Below are 26,573 nucleotides of genomic sequence, written 5' to 3' on the forward strand. Positions count from 1 at the left end.
GACTCCTACTGATACTAAAAAAAATTTATCCATGATATTGTCAAACCTCCATTACCCACTCTCTCTCACCTGGGGGCTTGTAACACAAAGCTTAGTAATCATTGTAGTGGAGCATTGTGGCCCAGTGGATTAGTCTCCAGACTTTGAAACAGGGTCATGGGTTCAAATCCCAGCCATGGCGTAGTTTCCTTCAGCAAGAAATTAATCCACATTGTGCTGCACTCAACCCAGGAGAGGTGAATGGGTACCTGGCAGGAATTTATTCCTTGAAATGCCGAGCGTGTAAAAGCTGCTTGAGCAACAGCCAGGGTAATAATATCCAAGTCCTTTGGAAGCACATAGAGACAGACGTTATTCGTAATGTGTTATGCGCTATACAAGAACTGACTATTATTATTATTATTGTAGAACATGTTTTTAAGATTGAATGCATTGACTAATGTAATCGCTATAAACCTCTGTGTTGTGAGCCAGTGATCTTGCGATAGACAAGATAAGGAAATTTATGTGAATAAGTATTGGGGAAGTTGTACAAGTGAGGTATCACAGATCTTGGGTCGCATTGCCAATGGGAGGATCTACATAGTATCAGTATTCTCAACATTCAAATGCTCAAACTTTTATTAATTTCATCTTCTTAGAACTCTCATTTATCTGTTTCTTTGATTTTTCTCTTTTATATGAATTCAGTTGGGTTCCATTCTCTAGTCTCCTACTGTCAATTAATGGAAAGCCTTTGGAAGTATTAAAGATGCAATTTACTTGTTTTCATTGATAATGTCAATACTCGATAAATCATTAGAGCAGAATAGATCATCACAGTTCATAATTTTTATTAAAAATATGCATATTTATAATTTCTACATTTGCATCCTATGAATTAATCAAATAGTACTAGTAAATCATGGAGTAAAATACATCATATGACACAAATTATCTTCCATACATTAATTTCAACACTTTACATAAAAACAAACCCTTTTATCCAACCCTGTTTTTTTTCCAGTTAGATACCTCCCCGTATCGAGCTGTCAATCTATCCCTCCCCCCCTCCATCAACTGCAAGTTTTCGGAAATAACATGCGAATCTCTTAGAAAAAAGGAATTCTATGCTCTTGGTAATATGAACAAAATTAACATCATAAAAGACACCCATTACACACCAGTTAATTGGATAAATTTACATAACAATTGCACATCAATCAATATGTCCTAGTTATTTTTCTTCAATAACAACGATGATCTGGGGTAATGGTGGTACTAATTTGGCAAATAAAATGTCCTTTTCTGAGACCACCATCAATCTTCTGCCTTTTCTCCTTTCTTTGCTCTCCCAGCCATGATCCAGAAATAGAGATTAGGGAACAAAGCCCTGATGTAGATTGCTGCTCCGTGTGTGAATGGCCCCAGTACTACATCACTTTGTTGCTTAGCAACCGCATCAACAATCTTGTCAGCCACATAAATCGTTGACATGCCATTGGCTGTAGTGGAATCCATCTCTGCAAATGGAGAAATAAAACACCAAAATATATAGCATAGGTCTGCACAGTATGACAATATTGTGATATAATACAACTTCTATGAAGATGATATCGGAATATGAAGTTTTCATGTTCATAAACCCAAACATTATTTCCATTGTCTAATCAACCACATTAAGGCCACAGGGAAAGAACGTGTTATAAAATTGTCCCTATTTAACCAATATTCAACCAATTTTAGAATGGGGAGTTACTGGCCACCAGGATGTTAATGAAATGTGTAGCTTGTCTACTTGTAAAATAAGAGGTCGTGCCTTTGTGTGGGACTCTAATGGCTGAGACATAATTTTAAACAAAATAAAATAAATGACAACCAAACAGTTTGAATAAATACATGTAGATAATATTCCAAATGATTCTCATAGAAATGTGCAATTGCTTAGAAATAGACAAAATAAGCGTAACATACTGGGCACAGGTTTGGGTCTTTCTCCAAGAAAAAATACTGTCCCTCATTTATCTGCATTGGTAATCTTCAATGTGATCATTTTTCAGCTACAATTTCATGATTTCATTGAGTCAAATTAATGCAATTGAACTAGACCAAGATCTACAATGACATGGTAACAAACTTGATTTCAAAGACCCTCTCATAAAACCATTCTCTGCTACTGCCCCATGTACTAGCTTTTGATGACCCAAGAGAATGAATTCACTTACTTGCATGAATAGATCCATCTCCATGTAGAGCACTCAGAGAAAGGTTGGTATTGATATAGCTGGGACTAAGAACTGTGACGCTGATGTTGTGTTCAGCAACCTCAGCTCTTAGAGAGTCAAAGTAAGCTTGCATGGCATGCTTTGAGGCAGAATCTAGAAATGAAAATGACGACAGGTTGTTATAAACATGATGGATGATGATGGGAATAGTGATAATTACTTATTGAAATAGGGTAGTGATGGTGGTGGTAGTGATTATGGTGATGGCTAATTATTTTCTAATAGAGAAGTGATGTAGGTGGTTATAAAATGAATAAATAATCATTACAATGCTGATGGTGGTGGTTATGTTAATGATTCATGATCATAAAAGGGTAGTAGTGGTATTGATGGTAAGTATGGTGATGATGATGATGATGATTGAGATGATTGAAATGGTGATATTGTTGGTAGTAATGATGACATTGGTGGTAGTGGTGATGGTGGTAATGATTATTATGTTAAGGATGATTATCATGAAAATGATAATGGCTGTAGTGGTGGTGGTGATGATGACGATAATGGTTTTAATGTTGGTGGTGATGATGAATGCAGTAGTGGTGTTGATGGTGGTTATGGCAATGATGATGATAATGATGATGATGATGACAATGATGAGCTGTTCTACTAACATTGCATCTTTAAGTAAGATGTAATCTGACATTTATAAGATGAATGGGAATATCATTTTAATACTCACAAGCACTTCTGAATGGAATAGCTATCCTTCCTTGAACACTGCTGACTGCAAGAATGTGACCCTTTCTTCTTGAGATCATGCTTGGTAAAATGGCTGGTGAAAAAGAAAAAAAAAAACTAACAAGTTACCACTCTGCGCCTGAAGCCATGGTATCTGGCTAAGCAATTGTAAAAGGGGAAGTTCTCCCTGACAATAAGTTGGATTTAATATAAACATATAATTATTTTGTTTGACTAAAAACTATAAAAAAATAAGAGGATTATTAACATTTCAAGTTTTTATTTTGTGATTTCAACATTTCAACACAAGCGGCTTCTACATGTCGTATAATGAAAATTCTATAGATTCACATTTTTAATGATCCATGATTATTTCATCTCTAGAAGCATGTATGACATGATGTGCCCATGTGACATATTGAAAGCACAGACAAACATCTTGATTACACTGCACGACATAAATAGGGGAGCTTCTTGCGGGTGATGTCACAAACTGAACCTATGATGATAACCAATAACTTTGATTGAAATCAACTTCACATCAGGGTGAGCCTCTCCTTCAAGTGCAGTGTGTGATATCATCAACTCAGCCATCTGCATATCACCCACTTTGTGTAAATAACATTTTAGTAATAAGGAAAGCATTAAAAACTTTTCAATTGTACGTTACACTCAGCGTTCTCGCCAGTGTATAACACGCATGGTGCAAACACCATGCGTGCGGAAATGGAGACCAAGTGGAACCATGCGTAAAATTTCAGCGACATGCGTGGAAAAATTAAATGGAAATATTCAGAAAAAAATAATACACTCCATGAACTCATCTTAGTGATAGCAACTTCATTTATCGGGTTGCGCCGAAGTCCCACCAACTTAAGACCACTTACAGGCCAACTATGGCTAGGAAAGTGGCAAGGCGCCCAGCTAGCTCGCGGCTGCTATTGCGGGCATATGACGGCACGGTACGGTTGTTCCGTTGACTATTCCCCAGTCTGCCCCGCACATCACACCGGCTATGCTCCATGACCTACCGGTAGCTGCGCTTACTGATATGATGGGAGTGGAACTTGGAATAAATGCATTGTATATACAAGGAACATGTACTTGTACTGTGTTTGTCATTTATCCCGCCCTCTATACACACAATGAACGAATAGCAAAGGAGTTGTACTGTGTTTGTCATTTTATCCCGCCCTCTCTGCACACAATGAACGAATAGCAAAGGAGTTTGAGAACTGTGCATGACCGCTATGGTGCATGGATGTTAGGCCTGGGACGATTGTCATTTCTACCATTCAATTATTTCCTGAAAAAATAATCGAATGATTCGATTGTTCGTCGGGAATCAGGTCTTTTAAGTCACAATAGTTGACCTACTTTATGGTGAAATCTCCATCAAAGTCACATGTTTAGAATAAATGAAAGTAGGACCTTTTTCCCCTTCTCCATGATATTTATATCAAAAGAAACTACATGAAATGAGATTAAAACTTTCAGTTTATTGTTCCAATGAAAATCCTTCCTAAATCCATGCTGGTACTCTGGTATTATGCATGCATCCCTCCAAGTGCCACACCCCTGCATATGAATGAATCAGCCCAGATCAGCCAGTGCAAAGTCCAAATCCCAAAGATGTAAACAACTCATTCATGAACTATTCTTTGAGACTGACCCCAGGTGGAGCATTTCTTGAACAATTTCATCCCTTGCCCACACCATGTCCCCGCCCCCACTTGTGGCACTGCCCAAGATTCTACACATGTATTTCAAAAAAAATATTTTGCAAAATATTTAATTTGAAATACCTTATAAAATTACGATTTTTTATCATTTGAACCTACATGTATAACTGGGTCTATTTTTGGAGACTAGTCGAGAAAGTACCGGTGAAGACGGGCGCATGTTGGAATGTAGTTTTCATTGTGTGAGGGGATAGAAAAAAGAAAAAAGGTTGCATTATTGTTTTGAAACAAAGGAATTCTCCGGCTCCCACCCTTATCTTTCTCTAGCTCTCCCTCACACACACACAGATGGGGGAGGGGTCAATTTATTTCTGAAGTCATGACCTCTCCTGATAAGGGAACCACTGCCTTCTTCTTTGTTTCCCCAAAAGTTTCATTGGCTATCCGAAGGTCCAATCAGCTCAAGTGAGCTTGGTTGTGTGTTTTCTTATTGTTTTGTGCACGCAGACAATGAACTCATTTTGTGTATCGAGGGCAAGGTTGGGTGGGATTTAAAAAAATTCGGAGCGCTTTCATGTTGGTGTGTAACTGTGAATGTAATACAATCATTGATTATTTTTGAAAAATTATCTCGGTAACATAATTTTTAAACCTGTATGAAGTGTCATCATTGTTTTCTTGTCATTTTGTTATTATTACTTGGGTATTTGAGTTCTCCCAATGTCATAATCGGGATCTGCCGAACATTCGATTTGTGTAAATTTTGCTTATCGATTGGTGATTGGCGGCATGCCAATCGAACCATTTGATCAATCGATGTTTACTCCCAGGCCTAGCATTTATGTGCATTTGTGTGGGCTTAAAAATACGCCACAATGGGGCTCCCTTGGCGTCTCTATTTCATGAAAAGGCCGTCGCTTCCGCGCGGGAGGGGTGAACCCCCTCCCGCACCCACCCAGCGGGAGTGGCAGCAAAAGTCCCCAACATATGGGTGAATTTTTTTCTGGCGAGAACGCTGGTCACACTGTGATGAAATCCTCAGTTTAAGGTTTTATAAAATCAATTTGTTTCAATAACCCTGCTATTTGGGTGGACTTGGACATCACTGCCTTCCTTCTGAACCTGGTTCACATATCACCGACTGCATATTTGAGCCTTCTTATAGATCAGGAACTCATCTATCATTACTTTAGACAATCCACAAATACTTACCAGAAGTGAGGACGAGTGAACCAAAATGGTTGATATTCATGATCTTCTGATGGACGGAGAGAACGGTATCAACCACACTCCCTCTGACGCTCATTCCTCCATTGTTGATAAGGATGTCTATATGGCCGTGGAGTGCGAGTGCTTCCTTGGCTCGGTCTGGTAGTTCGTCCAATTTCTCAAGGTCAAGGGGTATCACGTGGGGGATGTGGGCTGGGATTCCTTGAGCCTTAAAAACATTCATGAAAGAAAACGATTATGATGAAACTGCAGTGTTGTGGCTAGACTAATTGGAGATTATGCAGGCAAATCATAACTCTGGGATAGTATCAACACTCATTTCTTGGTTTCTGTTACCGATAAGAATAGATAATCATAATGATGATACACATGGCATTTGTAATGCACCATTGGTGTATCATAATGACTTGATATGACATTTGGGTTCTTACAGCTACACACACTCTTGTAGCTTTTTCAAGAATGAAGTTCTTGATTGAATCACAATACAAAAATGGCAATGTGTCACATTAAGTAGTCGAACCATGTTTTACATTGTTTGTAACAAAAAAACTTGAATATCATAATTCAAATTTTATGATAACATACAACAGAAATTTGAGAATGGGTGATATCAGCATTTTCATTGTGCCATCTTGTTATATAACTGTTTCATGAAATTGAGCATAAACAGCTAAAACTTCCTTTTGTACAAAAATTAAAGGAATTCTCAGTGTTATGCTCAATTGATTTTCTCTTTTTACTCAAATCAAATTGTTGTTGGTGTCAACTTTGCCTTTATTAGTTTCATACCAATTTTAAAGCCATCAATTCTTTCTTGACCCTCTCCAGCTCAGATGCCCTTCTTGCGCACAAAATCACCTTGCAGCCAAGACGGTAGAAAACTCTGGCACATTCTGAAGAGCAAGAATATATACAAAACATCAAAATTAAACAAATGTTTCAAGAGGTTCATGGAGCTGGCCTAATGGCCTAACAGTTTTAAATCAATCACAAATCTTTATTTTATATTCATATATAGCAATTAATTATTAGTTAACTTATAGGCCTAGTTGAATAATGGCCTTACCATAACCTTACCAAATCACTACTTACATGCTTTTCACACTGCACTTTTTGTCCTAAATTTCCCGGGGTTAAGGGGTTAAGCTTAGCCCACTTCGTTTTCACACTACGTTTTAGCAAAGTGGGCTAGCACGGTACTATCTGGCCCTGCAAAAAGCAGGGTTAGCCGGCTTATTGTAGTGCTAGCACCACAATTGCGGTGCTAAGAGATGCAGTGTGAAAACGAAACAGGGCTAAGGAAAGTGGGGCTAAGCATTAGCCAATCACAGAAGTCGAACTGCACGTTAATCACGCTCTGTTTGGTAAAACCATCAATATTCATGAGCTGAGGGATAGTCCGGGGTTAAGGCATTAACCACGGTTGAGCAGATAGTATGGGGTTAAGAAAGACAGTGTGAATCGAAAAAAAAGATAGTATGGGGTTAAGGATAGTCCAGGGTTAAGGAAATGCAATGTGAAAAGCATACTAGTGACAGTAGTATGCTGTCGATCTCTGAATTCAGAAGGATAAGGTGAAGAAGATAATGTAATTGTGTGAATATGTTATCTAATACACATATACTATAAACCATGAATATAACTTCACATTCACAAAACATTAATGCAGTGATTCTTGCACCCAATATAGAACAACCACCTCTCAAAAGACAACAGATTCCCATCTCCCTTGAATAGATTTCTCCATTAAATACGTCCTTTAAGACCATCTGCTCAGAAAGACCACTTTGCTTATCTCCCTTGGGCAGTCTTTCAAGTCAATACAAGTTTCAATGTGCTACCAATATTGCCTCCAATACAAAATTATCATTTTAAAAGAATAAAGAGAAAAATAAGGATAAAAATATTATTTTAATTCAGTTGCTACCAAAACAAATCTAACACTCTTCTGCCTTGCCATACAAAATCTTCAATTTGATTAATTGATTACAGCAGATTACCTATAACTCAATACATTCTCACCCTCTCCTACTCCAGAACTTGCCCCCGTGATGAGTACCACCTTGTCTTTAAGCCCCGCCCTCCTCTGATGTGATGTAAGCTTCTTGTAAAGCCACAGTAGCCCAAGGCTCCCAAAGATGGCTGCTGTTGCTACGGTCAGTGAATTGACTGGTGTGAGTGACATTTTATGAAGTATGTGTAATGTAGTCTCGCTGAAAGAGAGAGGGGAATATGAATCGATAATTTCACATTTTAAACACAGATGAATGGTCAAGGGGCTCACAAGTGTTTTGTCAGAGGTTATGCAAAGGAAATTAATGTTGAAAAAAATCCAACATTTGTATTTATGCGGCAAAATAATGCACAAAACATCAAGGCTCAGTACTCAGTAGCTTCCCAAATCGTTAGCAGCTTTTCATTCACTCCTCATGAAGAAAATCTTATTCCAAATTCAATTCTGTAATAAATATCACCAGAAAGAGTTCTAAACTAAAAATGAGACTTAAGTTTAATATAGTTTTATTAGTTTTGGTTATAGATTAGAGTCAGAGGGGCAATCCATGACCAAGTTAACAAGTTAGATCTCAAAGCAAATTATACCTAGATCTAGTTTGGCTTGGATCTATAGTGAGCCAATCCATATTTAAGATGGTTTTATAAAATAATATTTTTCTATACAGAACTTGAATTTTTTTATGCCTATCAAACTCAAATTTATTGTGTGAGGTTCCTCCATTCCTCCTTTCCAAACTCGTACTCCAATCCTAGTACACAAGTAGTAACAATGATGTCAAAACATATTAGGCGACAATGGCGCATGGATAGATATTTCAGTGTGATTATCTGATAACTGTTAGACTGATTTCACAAATTTAAATTACTAAAAGAAGGCTAAGGACTTAAGTTACGGAGTAGTGTAATGTACGCAGGCCAGGCAAGTACCTTGCCAAGGTACTAAAAAAAAATCAATATAGGCCTATAAAATGGTGCTTGGAAGTCTGACTAATCTGGCAGCTTTATTCCACCTAATTGAGGTCCCAATGCAATGTCCCCTAAAGTCAAAAGTGCTATCCAACTCAGCTGCAGATGAAATTCACAAAGACACAAAGTGACAAACGATACAAGTTAAATACAATTACAAGTAACAGATCTACATCACAGTACACGGATATACACGAATGGGACCGTTTAAATAAATTGAATTGACAGTCGGCGAAAATAAGCTTTTTTTTCCCATTTCACAGAAAATAAACACACAAATCTGGCTCTATTTAAATATCCTTAATCTAACCTGAAATTAGAATTCGAGTAAAGTCAGAAAAAGGTCAAAACTCGAAGCAGAAACCAAAATTAGAACTTCAGAAAAGAAGAAAAGCACACTCCGGCCAGCGCCTGAGCTGAGAGATAAATGTGGGCGTGTTCACGCGGGATGAAGAAATTGGGCGCGGCGGGAAGAAATAGTTTGTGTGCTTGTGAGGGTAAAATTTCCAATCTTCAATTTTTTTCTCCTGTCTTATTTTCCCTGCCATTCCCCCATTGTAAATTATGTTCCCATACACCCACTATTTTTCCCCTTTTCCCTCAAATTCTTCATCTAGCTCAAGTTGATTTTCCTTCATCCTCGACCGTTGTTCCAGTATTAACCTGGGGCCGATTGCACGAAAGGGTCTTTCCAAGGACCGCGTCTTTCGTGTCGCCCATCTTTTATGATACGCTATAGGCGGGGTGTTTCTGAAATTTATGATAAAGAATAAGATTCGTTAGTTTGCATTTAAATCTAATTTTTATACAATTTCATGATATATCACATTATTTTATAAACAGATATTTTGTTTAATTTAACGGACGAATGAAATATGTTTGCATATGATTTATTTAAAATGCGTTTCACATGGCGCATCATAAAAGATGGGCGACACGAAAGACGGTCCTTGCAAAGACCCTTTCGTGCAATCGGCCCCTTAATTCTATCTCTTTCTTCTTTTCTTACAGTTTCTATCTCTCACTCCCTGCCCTTTCTCCAAACCTTGTTTACACCCCCCCCCCTTGTGCTCTCACTCCCTCTCTCTCGCCCGTCTACATCTTCCTCTTCTTCTCTCCTCCCCCTCTCACATTACGTCCTCTTGTCCCCTCTCCTTCTCAATCTTCCTCCGCGCTCTCACTTTCTCTAAATTTTAGCTTCCCCTCCTCACATTTCCTCTAGCCTCCTCTCCTCCCTCTCACGTTTTTCTTTCACTTTTCCTCCACTTTCCATCCCCTCCCTCAGACCCGTCTTACCCTCCATCTTACTCCACCCCCTCCCTCTTCTCCTCCCCCTCTCACTTTTCCTCCATGGCCCTCCCTCTTACCCAACTTTCTCTCCTCCCTCTCACTTCTCCTTTATTTTTTTCCTTCCCTCCCTCTCACATTTCCTCCTTTTCTCTAATTCATTCTCCCTCTCCTCCTCTCTTCTGCTCTCCTATCTCCACTTGTCTTCCCTCATCAATCCTAACTCATTCTTCTAAAGATTTATAACTGTACAAAAATCCACTTTACAATAAATATAAAATTGGCCATAGGTATCAATTTATTGTCTCAACTTTTTAAACACATTATTAATAATCAATGTTTTCTTTTCTCTTTTAATTTATTATCTACTGGCATTTACTTCTTGCAAAAAAGAAATAAATGAACATATACAACGTGAAACATATGTAAAAAGAATTCTTTTATACAAACCATAAATTACCACAATCTATCCTCGATGATGCATAGATGTGATTGTAGAAACAAAGAGAAAGAGAAAACATGAAGCAGTAAAAATCAAATAGGATTTCTAGTGCTGATAGAAATGTAAATTCAAGACAATCACAAAAGAAAAGAAATAAAAACAACAAAATCATCCCCATGAGAATTATGTCGTACTGATGATGGATTTAAGCACGAACTCAAAATTGAGCACAATATACAGAAAAAAATGTAATAACATAAACCAATATGAACATACTGCATCTATAATGAGGGTTGCTTACATAGCTTTCTTGCACTGTACCAGTGACTAATACAGATTTAATTCAATTCATTTATTTTTTTTACATCTGTACAGATAACCGTGAGAATCAAAGAATCAGAGGAAACATGGAGATATCTTTTCTAGTTTTCTAATTTACATATAAAGCACTCTCCTTTCAAACATCATGTAGCGGTTGAGGGTTCCTTTTAAGCCCTGCACAAAGTCATGGAATAATTTCTCCTATTATAACTTACAGCAGAAATTTTCTCAATATCCTTTCTCTGAGCCTCTATCGTCATCAAGCACAAATGTGTAAAGTCTGTGTCCATCCGAGGTAACTTTCAAAATTCCAACATATACTGTTATATATTCATGTTAACACTGTAACCAGAACGTGAGTAATAAAAACACAACAAAGCTGATCTCCATCAATACCTGCAATTTACAAATATAGAAAACATAAACTGATTACAGTATCCCTCAAATTAAATACTAGTCTAATTTCTGCTTTAAAAGCCATTATTTATTGGACTTGTCCAAGGTTGAACTTACATTGCAACAAACGGAACTTGTTATGACACTGATGGTGCTACATATTACAGGTATTACAGAACCTATAAACAGGACTATATCAATTTCAACACATAATTGGGAAAATGTTGTGTAGGAGGGGAAATATAGCATAAAACTGGAATTCTACACAGCCTACATAATAAATTATGACACCTAAACCACCCAGTAAAGAAACATAGAAAAATTCAATGTCTAGGACATCATCCTCTATTATATATCTCATGCCATTTTCCTTTTTCTGTACACAACTCATCTACTTTTCAAACACATTATTTTTCACTATAAAAACAGTGCTGATAGAGGACGGGTGGCAGGATACTAAATTCTGAGTTTATCTGCCATACTTGCAAACGATATCAATACCTTATTGAAAGATATTGACTTTTAGGGCAAGTTGTGATCAGTTTGGAATATCAGTCATGATGGCTGTTTTATAAAGCTGTTATGACATCCCACATGACTGGAACACCATATCGATCTTAATCAGATTCTCATCTTGATATGCATCATAATATTCTTAGAGAAAATATCTTATTGTTGAATTTGAAACATATTTTGAGAAATTAATTGAGCACAATACACCAGTCATTCAGTTGTACATGATTTTACTAACAGCTTCATAAACAGTCCCGAAGGAAAGGCAAGAAATAGATTGTTTTAAATTATCCCCAAAACTACTATTTCCCTTGTCTCTTTATTTTGGATTCTGGGTAATTATAGTTATGTATTGTGTACACAATTTCATTATTTTAATTTTATGAAAATTTATGCAGGCCCTGCTTTTTCTGTTAACTCAATACTCAGATATATCCTTGGTGCTTTTTTTTCTTACATTTTTGTATTTCTTCCATTGTTTTGAATGATTTAAATGACAAATAAAGCAATGATTTAGTTACTAAATGTGTGTGAAATATATTCACATCATATTGGGTGCACTACCTTGGAATATCACTTAACATACAGTATTGCATCCACATTGCAGTATTCAAGTAACTGCATGTATTCACAATATGTGTGAATTATAAATATACCAAGACGGCCAATAACACTATCATACACGGTAACAAAAATACCTGTGGAGGGCAGCAACATACAGACTAAATGCAAAAAGCTACTTTGACAATAATGAACCCAATCAATGAAAGAAATTCAAATGCACGGTTTTGTTCTTTGAGAATTAAGACTAGTTTGTGTAAGAATTCCTTTAAATGTTCCTTGAGTGAAGACAACAAGCTTCACCCAGAGATATCAGATAAAATATAAAAATTTTAGTACAAAATAACTACTGAAATTGTCACGAAAGGGGTAAGACGTATAGAAGTTAACAGGATTTTTCACATTCAACCAACACACATACAATAGAATGTCCTAATAGGATGATGTAAACAGAGCATCTATAGATTAAAAGCAGCATTCATTGGACAAAGAGAAAGAAAATAGTAATAACAAGATTGAATAATCACGGTAAAATAATATTTAAAGCAAGCATTACCTGCATTACCTTGCTTTACTCTTTATAATAATTTCAGTTGACTTTTTCTAATTCAAAATGGTTGAATATTTGTAAAGCAAGCCAGTTATCTGCACAAATGAAATGAAAATGCCATATTTTATTGTTTGAAATGAACTCTGAAAATGGATATACTCGGAAAATCCTTTTTTCCCAATTTATCTTGGGCCTGGCAGCCACTGTGCAGCGCCAGATCAACATAGATCTTTTAACGCCTTTTAGTCTGGCGCAGCTGGGGCTTGAACTCCAGACCTCCCGGTTGTGAGACCTACGCTCTACCAACTGAGCCACACTTCGGTATTGTTCAACTTTCCAGTAGATATTTTCCAAATTTCTGGTACAGAATTTTTCATATTTCCTCTTAAGAATTTACCATTTTCAGTAGAGAGAAATTGACTCCATTTCAAGAATAGAGAATATTTCCATATTTCTAGTATAGAGGATTTTTCTCCATTTTAAAGGAGATATTTTCCTCCATTTCCAGTATAGAGAAGTTATTTCTCCATTTTGTCAGAGATAATTTTCTCCATTTCCAGTACAATTTTTTTTTCAATATTCATATATAGAAAATTCATTTATCCATTTCAAGCACAGATAATTTTTCCCATTTCCAGTAAAGGGGATTTTCAAATTTCAAGTACAGAGAATTTTTCCTATTTCCAGTACAGAAAAATTTTCCCATTTCCAAAAAAGAGAACTTTCTTCTAATTCCAGTATAAAGAAAATCCCCTCCAATTCCAGTAGAGAGAAATTTTCCCCGTTCTATATGCATAGCAGATTAGCCAGTTTAACCTAAGAAGTTAAAAGTCAACCTTGGAGTGTACATGTATGAACTAGAAGAGGTCCCACTGTACAATAATAACTGAGATCTCTGTTGTATTTAATTGATATCAAGGTCTGTCGGTCCTGGTGAATCACCTTCCAAAATGCATTTGTACCATTTCTTTCATGTCTGTATTTTGAAAAACCTTCACCTCTATGAGAAACGAAATAACGATTGAATTAAACATTTCTTTAAAAAATGTTTCTTGGGGAAAATGATATTAATTCTAATCCACCCTGAGATTAACATAAATAAGTTGAGAGACCATTGACCTATATACAACATAAACAGAGAGATGCGTCCTTTGCCTCTAAAGAAATAAAAAAAAGGTAATGTGTTAACACAAATATTAATAAGGTGTGCAATGAATACTCCTTGGACAAAAAGAAGCATATACAAACAGAAATCCCACCATGAGACCAGTATTGCTGTTTTCACGTTTTACTCGACAATTTTTTTTTTCCTCTCTGACAATGGCTCAATTTCCTGGTAATTGTGGTTATAATGGTTCAATACAAAAACAAGATGTGCCGGTAGAACACTGATGGAGTTAAGTGTTCAACTGATAAAATAAACATATTTTCAAGCATCAAGAGGTGAAAAGGGAAGGCTGGGAATGGACTGGCCACACAAACTCTACAACTGGCGATAATAGAATCAAACTCTCCATGTGAAGTTGCCCTGTAGATTAAACTCGATGATTCTCTTTTTATATACTTACTCCTTTTCTGGATAGTGTAATTCTAAATGAATAATACCAACTAAAATGCAATGTGACAATATAAATATAGTTAAAACACAAGTACCTCTAGTATCAAATTGACTTTCATAACTAGGGTACATTGAAGGGTATAATGGTGAGGAAACTTTAATGTTAGATGTAGCATAATATGCAGCAGAAAATTATCACTATGATTTTGAAAGAGGGAACTAGGGCCAGGTTTTATGAAGTACTTCTTAAAATTCCTCAATGCCAATCAAACTGCACTGAATCATTATCAAGTAGCTTTGTTATCGCATTGATAAAATAACATTGGAACAAAGCCAGGATGAGTTGGATGAAAAAGAGGAGACTCTTTAATGAAAAATGAACTCCTCCAACCCCCCCACCACCACCTATTTTGAATCTTGAGGGTTGATTCTGGGCCAGGTGATGCAGATATTAATGAATGATCATAAGAAAGATAGGCATTGCTTATCATCATGATATGCAATAAATTTGTACAATTCAAGAGTGTGATCCACTGCTAAGCTCCATGTTACTGAGCAATAGCAGAGTAAACAAAAACCTTGGCAATTGATTTCAAGTAGTCCACTAATATTTCCTTCGTCAAAGATCCAAGTTTAGTCCACCATATTTGCACTGTATTAGCCAGGCATTTGGCATTCATAACATCTAGCATTTTCATCTTCAAGATAGCCAATGCGAAAGAAATATTTTCATAATTTCATTGCATTTTCATTTACTTGAAAAATGGATAGCAGGACGTGAACTATTCTGCTGCCACTGAAATGAAAAATTTGCAGATTCGAAGTAGAACATAGCTGCAAAATACAGTGTGTACAACATGTTCCTACATTGTTTTCATTTAACACTCACTTCTTTGAATTTGAAGTTACGTCAGTGTCCCTACATTTGAATTTGGGTAGATTTGACATTACGAGAGGGTTAAGCCAAACACCCCACATGGGTGATTTAGCTTTAATATGGATAGCGTAATTACACCATGTGGGCGTGTCTGACAGCCTCCTATAGTAGCCATTATCATACAAAGAAAATGAATTGACTTGTCACCCTGGGGACCGTGCAGATGATAAGAAATGGCAAGCCAGGAAGGTTTTTTCGATATCCTGATGCTGGTTGTCATTTACATGGTCAATACACATCTGGGTCCCATCTCACAAAGAGTTACGATGGTCCAATCAATCGTAACTCTATGGAAATCCATCAATGTCATAATTTTTTCTACAGGAAATTTGCAAAGTGTCCTTTGTAAACAAAGGAAAACACACCAATTTGTCAAGAAATCAATGACTTTATGGATACATTCATATCAAGATTTTTTTTTGGATCAAACATGCATTTCATACGTTAACTTTGTTGGCTTTCCATAGTTACAATTGATCAATCACAACACTTTGTAAGATGGGCCTGATGTGAAAAAGATATAATATAATTTATACAGATTATTTTCATCATCCTTTCTTCAAAGGTTACAAAGATCTTTGAGACCACATGAAACACTTCATGGTCTCCCAGTCGTTCATAAAATGATGTGAATCTTAGTGAACATATTTACTCATGAAATACATTCCAGGCAAATTTCTATGAGAGGACTACAAGTATAGTTTCACCTAGGGAGAACCTCCATTCCAAACTTCAGTGCAACTACAGTGCAACTTACATCATGGTGTGAATATGTTGTTTTACTATGGGCAGCCAACTGTGTCACAACTTGATGATAGAAGAAACATGAATACACTACTAACCAGCAGTTTGGGTACTCAATTATTGATGGCTGTCTAAGAATGACAAACTAAAATAATGTCCTCAACAATTTAGATATGAAAAAAAAGCATACAGTGAAGAAACAAAAATATACAATATAAAAAGTGTTCACGGACTTGGCTACCTCTAGTTAACCCATGATCAAAGTTAAAAACAAAGACCTCTGAGGTGAACATAAACCATAAATAACATTAAAAGGAAAAGCCACATTACTCGAAGGAATAATTTAAGTGTTTATCCTTCCATGTAAACCATTGCATTCTTTTCTTTACCTAGACTAAAATTTTCCCCAATGAAGGTCATGAATAATTTAAATGAGAGGAGAATGGCATAAGGTGACATTTTCTGAAAGATAAGTTGGATCTGTGAAAGCTATCACTTGGGTTTCAGGGTCTTAAACATCATTGCTTGAGATAAATGCTCCTTCGCACCAAATCTGGTCCGGGTCATGGTATTCAACACCCTTAAGTATAAAAGACCAATGATTTGGAAACCATAACATGGGGTGTGTTTGGTGTGAAAAGTTCCATTGAAACAATTGAAGGAACATTTCATTTCCACCATTTTTAAAGAACCGGTATGTAGGAATAAGCCCCAGACAATGGCCTGGACCATGTTTGGTGTGCGCATGTACTTAAGGTGCATCAGATCCTCCTGCGTAGCACTTGCAGAATCCTCCGTTGGCAGCTTGAAGCTCTTTGGTTTTCAAATCCTCCTTCGCTGGCTCCTCTGTTTACTAATCCATCTATCCATCCATCTTTTTTCTGTCTTCTTCCGTTCAACGAAACGTCCATCATGATATGCCCATTAATATTTATATCTATGTAAATTCTAAGAGTCTTGAGGTCCAGCATTGGTATGGCTGGGTCTAGAAGTGTTTGTCAGTTCAAGATCTTGATGGGTTTTTCCACATAGTTGTACCGTGGTCTCTTGTTCTTGTTGACATGGTCAAGGCCAAGCCATGGCCTGGGTTGGGGGTTAGCTGTAGAAGAGAAAAATGAAAAGTACATCACATGATAGGCTCCTTGAAGGCTCAATAGCAAACATCAATCCTTTTTACTTAATAAAAATGGTTCTACATTTCAAGAATTTGAGATTCTACAAATAAGTTCATATTAAACCATCCCCCCCCAAAAAATAGATGGATTCTTGAATGAATGCAATAAAAATGAATGTCTCCGCCATTGCCAGACTAAGAATATTTTACACACCTATCTTCCAGAATTATCAAATGACCTTATGTGACCTTCAACCTCATGACCCCAAAATCTAATCAATTCGTTCTCACTCCTATATGCACAACTGAACCAAGTTTCATCTTGATCAAGCAAACGCTTCTCTAGTTGTCACAGGAATGAAAACGAGAAGGATGACCCAACAACTAGAAAACACAATATCTCTGGCAACTACCTATGGAAGGTGGAGGCATAAAAGCATCCAAGATTCAGAATCAATGTCACTTGGGACAAGATGCTAGAAATAGTTATTTCTTAATGAAATTTCAAATTCTACCTAATCATTGACCTTCATCTGTGGCTCCAACTTTGCCCTTAAAATCTAAACAGCATAACACAATAATCCTATATATTTCCTAGCAATCTTAGATTGAGTCATGATTCTCTCCCTAAGAAAATCTCAGGCATCCAAGCTCTCCTTAATCTTCACCATTTTATTACTACAGGTGGAATTCATATATTCTAGTCCCATACAGTATCAAGACAATCTACTTACTTGCATGTCCCTGTGGCTGGAAGTCTTTCAGTCGTACTGAGTACTCTTGCTCTGAGGGAAATACAATAAGTAACACAGATTAGGTAAAATATATTACAAACTTTATACAGAGAAAAGGCCCATTGCCCTAACTGATTATTTTCCATCATATCATAAATGAAAAAAAAAATTGAAGGTCATAGAATATCTATTTTCAACATCAAGCATCAAGGTTCCTTTAGATTGATTCAAAAGGGTTGATAAATCATCTGGAATATATATGCAGAACTGCCAACCTCGTGCACCCCCCAAAAAAAAAAAATAAGTAAATAAATAAATAAACAAATAAATAAACAAATAAATTAATTCATAAATTAAGGAATTATAATGCCAGAACAAAGGAATCCAACAAAAAAGAAATTGAATTTCTAAACACAACCTTTAAAACCAGACCTGCAAACCTCTGTGAATGAGAAACATTGTACAGTGTTCCTCAACACTGAATTTTGAAATACTGACACACAAATGACCTTTAGTTTAGTTACCTGAAATAACATTCATCCACCTGAACTTATGTGTTTTGAAATAAGAGACGTATAGAAACAAATTTCCTCAAAAGGATGCAATTTTCTATTTAAAAAAAATGTATTTTCTTTTTTTTAAAGAAAATCATATTCTATGAAGAAAAAAAAATGTTTGCAGCTCTGTATACGTAACAAAAATATTCTGCCTCATAACAATCACCTACTTCCACAATACTCTATCTAATATGAACTTAGGACTTTCATCAAGGCACAGATACTGGTTATCATCTTTCAAGAAAGAATTTATTGAGTGATAAACTTACCTTCCCCGATGTATGTCTGTCTACCCATCATTACTATTGCAAACTTGATCTGCACAAGCAAAAAATTGGTAAAAGCAGAACAGACGAAATAACAGACCTATTTGTAATACATACAGAATATTACATAATCTTGATTACCTGTAAGCTATTTATGTACATGTATTACTAATAATACTATCCAACTTCTTGAATAGCTAACTGTAAAATCTAGGTATTACTTATCCCTTCTAAGTGGTATATGATACTAGGCTAATAATGATATCTTTTGATTAAGTCTAGACATTTTAATCAAACACATGAAAATAGCACGGTTACAGAATTTTCTACTTTTGAATAATTTCAGAAAACCTCTTGTATACATGACCACATGAGCAGTTTCATCTTCAATACCAAATATGAAATAATTTGAAGCATTATTTGATCATCAGTCATTCTTCAAATTGGTAATATCAACATTTCTCTCAATTTTCCTTTTTTTTCGGTCGAAGCATAGATTGGTGATGAATATCTTGTGAAGATATAAATGTCCAATTTATGTGTTAAAACAGAATTACGATTCTAATTCAAACAATTAAGTGAATAAATGCACTTCCTGTTATAAAATATTTTTACACTCTTTAGCATTTAACAGAAGATACCGATATATGTTGCATGATAGGGCTATTGGACCAAACCCCATTTTTGCAAATAATTCAGAAAACTTTTTATAATTGGGCAATTACTGTTCGCGGTGTACAGTGCAACTTTTGTAAAACTTCGGTAGCTTTTTAAGCATTACCAATACTGTTAATTTGTCAAGATCAATAATACCTTTTCAATCTCCTTCTCGGAGACGTCTAGTTGCTCTCGTATCCTCTCTTTGACATTAGAGAATGCTTCACCCTGTCAAGTCAATCACAAAACAAATGATTGAATATTAATACTCATTATAACACTCATTGCAAACCAGACTTCATTAATCCTGTATGCTGATTGGTTGAAATTGGTGTTATATCTTTTAACTTTACCCCAGTCAATTAATGCCAGGGTCATATATAATTTTGACTGTGATCCTAATTGGTCTATGTGAGTGAGATAAGTGCATGCAAACAGATCAGTTGCTGTGTGCATGCACTTTCGTCCTTTTGTCCACAGAATGATATTCTTTGTTATTACACTCTAACGTCCAAACACCTTTTAAATCTTTATATAAATGTCCAATGAAGTAGTTGTAACTAATTGACTTTTGGATTCTGTAACTCTGTAGGCTTTGGAATGGGACCACTAGATTGTAGAATAGAAAAGGTAAATTCAATACAGCTATAACCATAACTATTAATTAACAAAATTAATTACAGCAATACACAGAGTAATCCTACATTCTTGGCCACTTATTGCCTGAATTCAACCAAACTTGGGACTCTCTTGGCCTATCCTGTTAACTATAAGAGGGTGTAAGCGAATTCATGATTTATTTGATTTTTAATTTACACATAATGATATCATACCAATTTACTAATTTTACATGAATTTTCCTAAATAATTCTGTTTACAATTCATTGATTACTTGCTCAAATTTTCTGAGTTGATATTTTGAGTAATGATTCATAAATGTGAAAAGTCTAATTTTGTGCATCTTTTTAACATTAATCAAATTGATTTATCATGAACATATGCAAACATTGGGGCAAAATCAAAGAGCGTTCTTACCTCTCTTAACCTTACAAAGAATGGTGTACCAAATGTGTTGTAAAGGTCCTTCTGGAAGTGAGCTACACATACTATCATTTCATCATCACTTAACTTGTATTGGTCTTGAGGAATTTCCTGAAAAAATGGGGAGAATATACAAAGTAAGAAATGAAGGCAAAATTTTGAGACTGTTTCAGTATAGATGTTTGTTATATGTAAGCATGAGTTTGCAAAACTAAAAACCCCTTTCTCAATTATCTTTGATGAATGGTTGATTTAATGATTGATTGTAATTGAACAGAATTTGTAAAAGATGACCTGCTTTCGTAATGAATATATTAATAAATGAATGTCATATGGAGAAATGAAACTAAAAAACAATGAAAGTTAGAATGAATAGATGAAAGAATGGATGGATGGATGAGTGAATGGACAAATAAAATGCACAATGATAAAATGAACTGTATCCGGAATGAATGAATGAGTGAATAAATGGATGAATCAGAGAGTAAATGAGTGAATGAATAAACAACTAGTACTCACTTCTAATCTGAACATCTTGTTTCCCTGCAAGGCTAGGTTCTCTATAGGTGTATCTTCTGCAAACTGCTGGAAGACTTTGTTACTGATGATATCTAATAACCTGAAAGCAGCAGAACCAATAACCATCAACTTCTTAAACTTCTGCAAGCTTAAAATCAAACATAATCTTAACCCATCGGTATATTGAAAAGTCTCGTTAGCAATAACTTGCAAACAAGTTGTTTGAAAATTAGTGTGAATCAAAACTTTCATGTCCATCATAACAACATAAATCTAACTCTTGGACAAATCAAGTTAAACATGGGAAACTGAAGCAAGCTCTGAACTCCAGCCAGAGGTGCCAAATATGAATGAAAAACATTTTTTTCTAAATTTCCATGGAACATAAAAAGTTTTTTTTTTTCAATTATGTGTAATGAACAGTCATGGGCAAAGGCCACTCTTTATCGCATTAGCAAAAATGCTTGAGAGCGAATTAAGGACTCACCTAAGTTTTCCAGTTCCATTTTCTGCAAGTTGTACATGTTTCTTAGCCTCTTCTAACATGTCTCTGACTGTGTCTGTCTTGTTAGGATATAGTACAACCTCCTGTAATTACATGAAACATGCAAGGGAATTACAGAGGAAAATAACATTTGGCTTCTCCTTATTTTCACACAATGGGCAACTTTATTTACAATAAATCAACATTTGAAAAATAAAAATACACTAATTAATTAGTTGTATCTACATACTGAATTTCAAAATAAATTCTGTTCTTTTCCCCATGCATAACTGTGCATATATTTCTTCAATGCAACAAATTTGTATTGACTTTGTATTATGAAGAATCAGAGAAAGAAATTTAAATGATGCTGTGAATTGTTTTGTTAGTTGAGTAAACCAGTTTTATTCTTCTCTCGGCAGAAGATGACTGTGCATGATATCATGGAATGGAACAACATATCCTTACACTAGGCTCACGTGATGTGCTGGTAAAGAGATCACAATATTTTATTTATTGATTGATTGATAAATTGATTTGATTTCTCATGATAAAACACAGAGGCCCATATTCTGAAGTCAGGTTTAACTTAGACCATGGTCTAACTCTGTGCTAAAATTATGGGAAGTATGGGAAGTTGTATGTTTCTTCCAATATTTACTGCGCTCTTTCCTGATTCATCAATGGTGAAGAGAATCATCTATTTATACTTCCTAGACAATCATGAATGATTTGAGAGCAAATGAGCTGAAATATGATATCTCTACTGTTAGTGATTTCTGTAAAAATTGGCTATCCATGCTTAAACCACAACTTTAAAACCGAGTTGAAGTTAAACCAGACTTCAGAATACGGGCCTAAGTATTACATAAAAACATGCACATTGCACACATCCTCCAGGAATTTTCTAAAATTGATCTAAATTACTTACCATCTCTTTGAGTTTATCTGTGACCCATATACACTTGAATTGTCTCTTATTCTCTAGCTCATCTATCTTGATATTTAACTGTATATCAAAAGAAATGGTAAGACAGTAACTTTATGAATTTGAATACTATAAGAAAAAGCTTTATCATCAACACAGAAAAAAAGGATTGTTGTAATGCAAATAATCATTGTTCAAAAAAGCAACACAGGGAATGTTTAATGTCAGTGATTCTCACCAAAGATACTACAAGGGGGAAGATAGGACAGTACTTGGACCGCGTAATGAAACGCTCGGGAAGGGTGCCCTACAGCGTTGAGTAAGTAACCTTTTTATACCTTTGCGCATCGGAAGATGGTTGTGCACAAAACCTATGAGAGAAATGGTGTAGGGTTGAAGGAATAGACGATTTTACATTTACATTTTTTTTCTTCAATTTTCCCCCTTGAATTTGAGATGAATATATTTTCAGAGGTTTCTTGGTAATAAAACATGGAATTATTCCCATGCACTAACCCTTGAGCCCTCTCCAAACTCCCCCCTCTCATTTTCCCCATATCTTTTATACAGTCGCGTGCCGATATGCAATTTACTTATTCAACGCTGTTGGGGGCCCTTTCCCCCATAAGCATTTATCAAGCATTTCAAAAAATCGTCGAAGTGTCCGATCTTCTCCTTGTAGTATCTTTGTTCTCACTGACTAATTTGATGCAAGGATGATGGAAGCTTTTAATAGTCAGTGAAAATCACTATTTGTTCATTAAAATTCTTCAAAGCATTTAGAATAATAAATAATACATAAAAACAATATCTTGCAGGTCCCCCCACCAAATAATGCAAATTATGAATTTTACATCTGGGTCCCATAACGAAACAAGTGGAATGCCTCTGGCCGTCTCACCTGCATCACACGATTCCACATAGCAGCAATGCTGACTTTGAAAACTACTATAACTCACACAAGATGTTCAGTGATACTTGGTTACTCTTATTTCCACGTTTTATGAATTAGACTAATATAGGATAGGATGGTAATTCAACAAATAACCCCAATGCGGCCAATGACATTTCAAAAACTTAACCTCAGGTTAAGATTTCGATGTTGATTCCCCCAACATGGTCTAAGTTCATTGACCCTAAATGACATTTGACCTTGGTCATGTGACATGAAACACTAATAGGATGTTCAGTAATACTTGATTAACCTTATGGCCAAGTTTCATGATCTAGGTCCATATACTTTCTAAGTTATGATGTCATTTCAAAAACTTAACCTCAGGTTAAGATTTGATGTTGACGCCGCCGCTGTCGGAAAAGCAGCGCCTATAGTCTCACTCTGCTATGCAGGTGAGACACAAATGTTTGGGTCCATTTGACAATGAAGTACCTTTTTCAGTGATCTATGTTTACACTTTGAAAGCGTTATTATTCACAATGTTCAGAAAATTGAACTGATGTACCTAAACATAGTTTTAATCAACGTCTTTGAAAACTGTGCTGCTAGGATAAAGAAGTGTAGATGGAATGCAACCCTGCATACTCACCATCTGATAGTAGAGTTTCCTAGGTTGTCTTGACTTGGTGGGCGGTAAGAGATCTCGTAATGAACCTTCAAATGTACATCTTAGAGGATGACCAGGCCCATCTCTGTGACTAAAGCAATCAGGAGGCGCAGATCAGTCAAAGGGTAGGTTAGAATAACATATTTGTACCATTATCAATATCATCATCACCACCACCACCACCATCGTTATCATATGATCACCATTATTACCATCATCATCGTCATCAACATTACCACCCACCACCACCATCATCGTCGTCATCATCATTACCACCATTAGCACTCTCATCTTCCTCCTCATCATACCATCATCCTCATCAACATTAACATCGACATCAACATTATCTTCATCATGATTACTATCACAATCATCACTTTCAACAGCAGCTCCACATCATCTTGGCAGCGGACCATTTTTTTTAATATTCTCCTAATATATCATGGAAAGACAATCCATGAAAGGATAATCTGTCATTTTCACAATTATTCCTTTCTCAGTAAACGAATTTGAAGCTCACCCTTGACCCTTGAAGAACTGAAGTAACATCACATCCGTGTCTAGATGTTGAGCTACTGCCTTGGCAAACTGGAAGTAGTTCATCTTGTTGGAGAGTATCAACGTGAAACCAGGATCTCGAGGGTTGGTCTTGTCACAGAACGTCACCTCCTCCCGGCAGAAGAGGTCCCGGAAGTAGTCTTTGGCTGTCGGCAGGTCATATTGCATCTTTTCGGGATCATCCCTGTATAACAATATGGGCATGACAGGATTAAATACGGGAAATTCCATTGAATTTGTACGTCCGTTTCCTTATTTGTTTTTTGTATCTATACTACTTTGAACCCCCCTCCCCCTGAAAATGACCCCAACATAATTATCCATGTTGGCCTTGAAAAGACAGCATTCCCAGCAAGTGGACAAAGTTCAAACATTGTGTACGTGCAGGCAAGCAAGCCTCAAACAACCACAGCAACAACCTCTGTAAAATGTGAAAAGAGATGTAACCCTGATGTAATAAGTGCTAAATGAGAGTAGAATTATCTTCTTTTTTTTAAAGGCATCCTGTTTCCTTACCTTTGGAATACAAGAATATCACCATCCATGAGCTCATCTAAACCTTTGTCCATCTGTTGACTCAGGTCTTCAATTTTCTCTGTTAGATTAGGTTTCACTTCCTAGATTGGAAAGACAATATAAGAAACATGGATGATATGCCTTCAATCGTGCTACAAGTTGTTTTTTATTGCAAAAAATGCCTACAAAATTCACTTTGAAGGAGTACCTGCAACACACTTTATTTCATCCATAGTCTGAATACTAATATGGATTTAGGGTTGTACATACATTTTTTTACTTCATAAACAGCACCCCCACAAAGACTAAGTTTAGCTTTTGAACATACGGGTGGTTATTATGATTGATTTTATTGATTAGTTTATTAATATCATTATTTGTTTTGGCGTCACCTTTGCCTGGGAGGCGAAAAGCGAACTGAATCACTATGACCCGCAGGTCTCTCCTCCTGATATGACTGCAGGTGGACCACTATACCAGGGTTCCCCTACTCTTATACAAATAGTGCAGTGGGGTCTTAATGTGCAAAGGTGGTGACTCTCCTCTACACGGGGCCTCTATTTAACATCCTATCCGAGGGACGGAGTGTTTTCCACTGTAACATAGCCTGCATCTATGAAACAGGGGGTAGACGTTCAAACACAGTGCACTCGGTTCAGTCATCCGCCCGGGGTGGACTCGAACCCATGAACTTTGGTTCGACAGGCAGACACTTTCCCGACTTAGCCAACTTCGCTCTCTTTCTTTTATTATTAGTTTGTGTGATCAATCATTCAAGTTTATAACCAATAGTTAAGCTTTTGTGATATGGCAAACAACAATGACAAAGTTAGGAAAAAAGCTCTACATCTGAATGTCACATCCATACATCTGTACATGTACAAGAATATCCACATCCCAAGATTACAGCTATATATCTCACCTCATATAGAATGAGTTCCGTTGACTCTGGGAAGCCTGCTCTCTCATTCATTAATGGAACCAGTGCCTCTGTTCAATACATAAGAAAAATATAGAATGCATTCAATCCAACCTCAAACATGGGTAAGCTGGTGTAATTTGCATTACCTGCTATGTCAGATTTGATTGTGATACTATCAATATTTATGCCAGTCACACTAGAGAAACCATCTCCAGACTGATCAAATCTATTACATTATTCCAATGACATACCACTGGTAGGTTTCAAGTTGATTTTGTTGGTATAGCTGTGGCATTATAATGCTATTAGCCCCAATCAGACAGGTCATCTTACTGAATCCTGGCAGTTATTTCTGGTGCACATGCACATTCATGCATGAAGATACATACCACAGTAAATATATTGGCCAAGTGATCTGTGATCTTAACAGAGTTTGGAAGCAAGAATTTTGACTACTACCCAAAAGAAGCAACGTGGATCATTTGTAATTACGCCCTGTATTCTTTTTGTGCCAATAAGTTGAATGAGCTGATAAGCAACTCAGAAAGAGTATGTCACAGAATTGTG

General features: G+C 36.2%; 2 protein-coding genes across 3 annotated transcripts in view; both read right to left on the reverse strand.

Annotated features, from left to right (window-relative positions):
* Positions 1 to 1,237: 1,237 nt before the first annotated feature.
* LOC121423260 (dehydrogenase/reductase SDR family protein 7-like) lies at positions 1,238 to 9,271 on the reverse strand. Its single transcript, XM_041618590.1, has 7 exons — positions 9,150 to 9,271; positions 7,880 to 8,070; positions 6,647 to 6,750; positions 5,837 to 6,062; positions 2,944 to 3,036; positions 2,205 to 2,357; positions 1,238 to 1,502 (listed from the first exon to the last, which is right to left on the reverse strand). Exons 2-7 carry the CDS (start codon positions 8,040 to 8,042, stop codon positions 1,300 to 1,302), a joined length of 942 nt encoding a protein of 313 aa, XP_041474524.1. The 5' UTR covers positions 8,043 to 8,070; positions 9,150 to 9,271; the 3' UTR covers positions 1,238 to 1,299.
* A 6,979-nt stretch (positions 9,272 to 16,250) lies between these two features.
* LOC121422628 (ubiquitin carboxyl-terminal hydrolase 7-like) overlaps positions 16,251 to 26,573 on the reverse strand; it is a 53,479-nt gene continuing 43,156 nt past the window's right edge. The window contains exons 22-33 of one of the 2 annotated variants that reach the window (XM_041617790.1): positions 26,007 to 26,074; positions 25,085 to 25,185; positions 24,531 to 24,752; positions 23,993 to 24,095; positions 22,452 to 22,529; positions 21,524 to 21,624; positions 21,037 to 21,136; positions 20,512 to 20,628; positions 19,633 to 19,704; positions 18,823 to 18,871; positions 17,997 to 18,047; positions 16,251 to 17,247 (exon numbers count right to left, since the gene is read on the reverse strand). In XM_041617790.1, coding sequence (XP_041473724.1) covers positions 17,147 to 17,247; positions 17,997 to 18,047; positions 18,823 to 18,871; positions 19,633 to 19,704; positions 20,512 to 20,628; positions 21,037 to 21,136; positions 21,524 to 21,624; positions 22,452 to 22,529; positions 23,993 to 24,095; positions 24,531 to 24,752; positions 25,085 to 25,185; positions 26,007 to 26,074 — 1,163 coding nt within the window. In that variant the 3' untranslated portion in view covers positions 16,251 to 17,146. Of the gene's footprint in view, positions 17,248 to 17,996; positions 18,048 to 18,822; positions 18,872 to 19,632; positions 19,705 to 20,511; positions 20,629 to 21,036; positions 21,137 to 21,523; positions 21,625 to 22,451; positions 22,530 to 23,992; positions 24,102 to 24,530; positions 24,753 to 25,084; positions 25,186 to 26,006; positions 26,075 to 26,573 lie in introns of both variants that reach the window. The other variant, XM_041617788.1, reaches the window with a different exon arrangement.

Source organism: Lytechinus variegatus, chromosome 10, assembly GCF_018143015.1.
Source record: "Lytechinus variegatus isolate NC3 chromosome 10, Lvar_3.0, whole genome shotgun sequence".
Lineage (NCBI taxonomy): Eukaryota > Metazoa > Echinodermata > Echinoidea > Temnopleuroida > Toxopneustidae > Lytechinus > Lytechinus variegatus.

Bases quoted from the DNA above. Each gene is read 5' to 3' on its own strand.
- LOC121423260 (XM_041618590.1), bottom strand. From the start codon at position 8,042: ATGTCACTCACACCAGTCAATTCACTGACCGTAGCAACAGCAGCCATC. The intron at 6,751-7,879 runs GTGAGAATGTAT...CTTGCTCTTCAG, and splicing joins AAGTTCTGGAGTAGGAGAGG to AATGTGCCAGAGTTTTCTAC. The intron at 6,063-6,646 runs GTATGAAACTAA...AATGTTTTTAAG, and splicing joins AATTGATGGCTTTAAAATTG to GCTCAAGGAATCCCAGCCCA.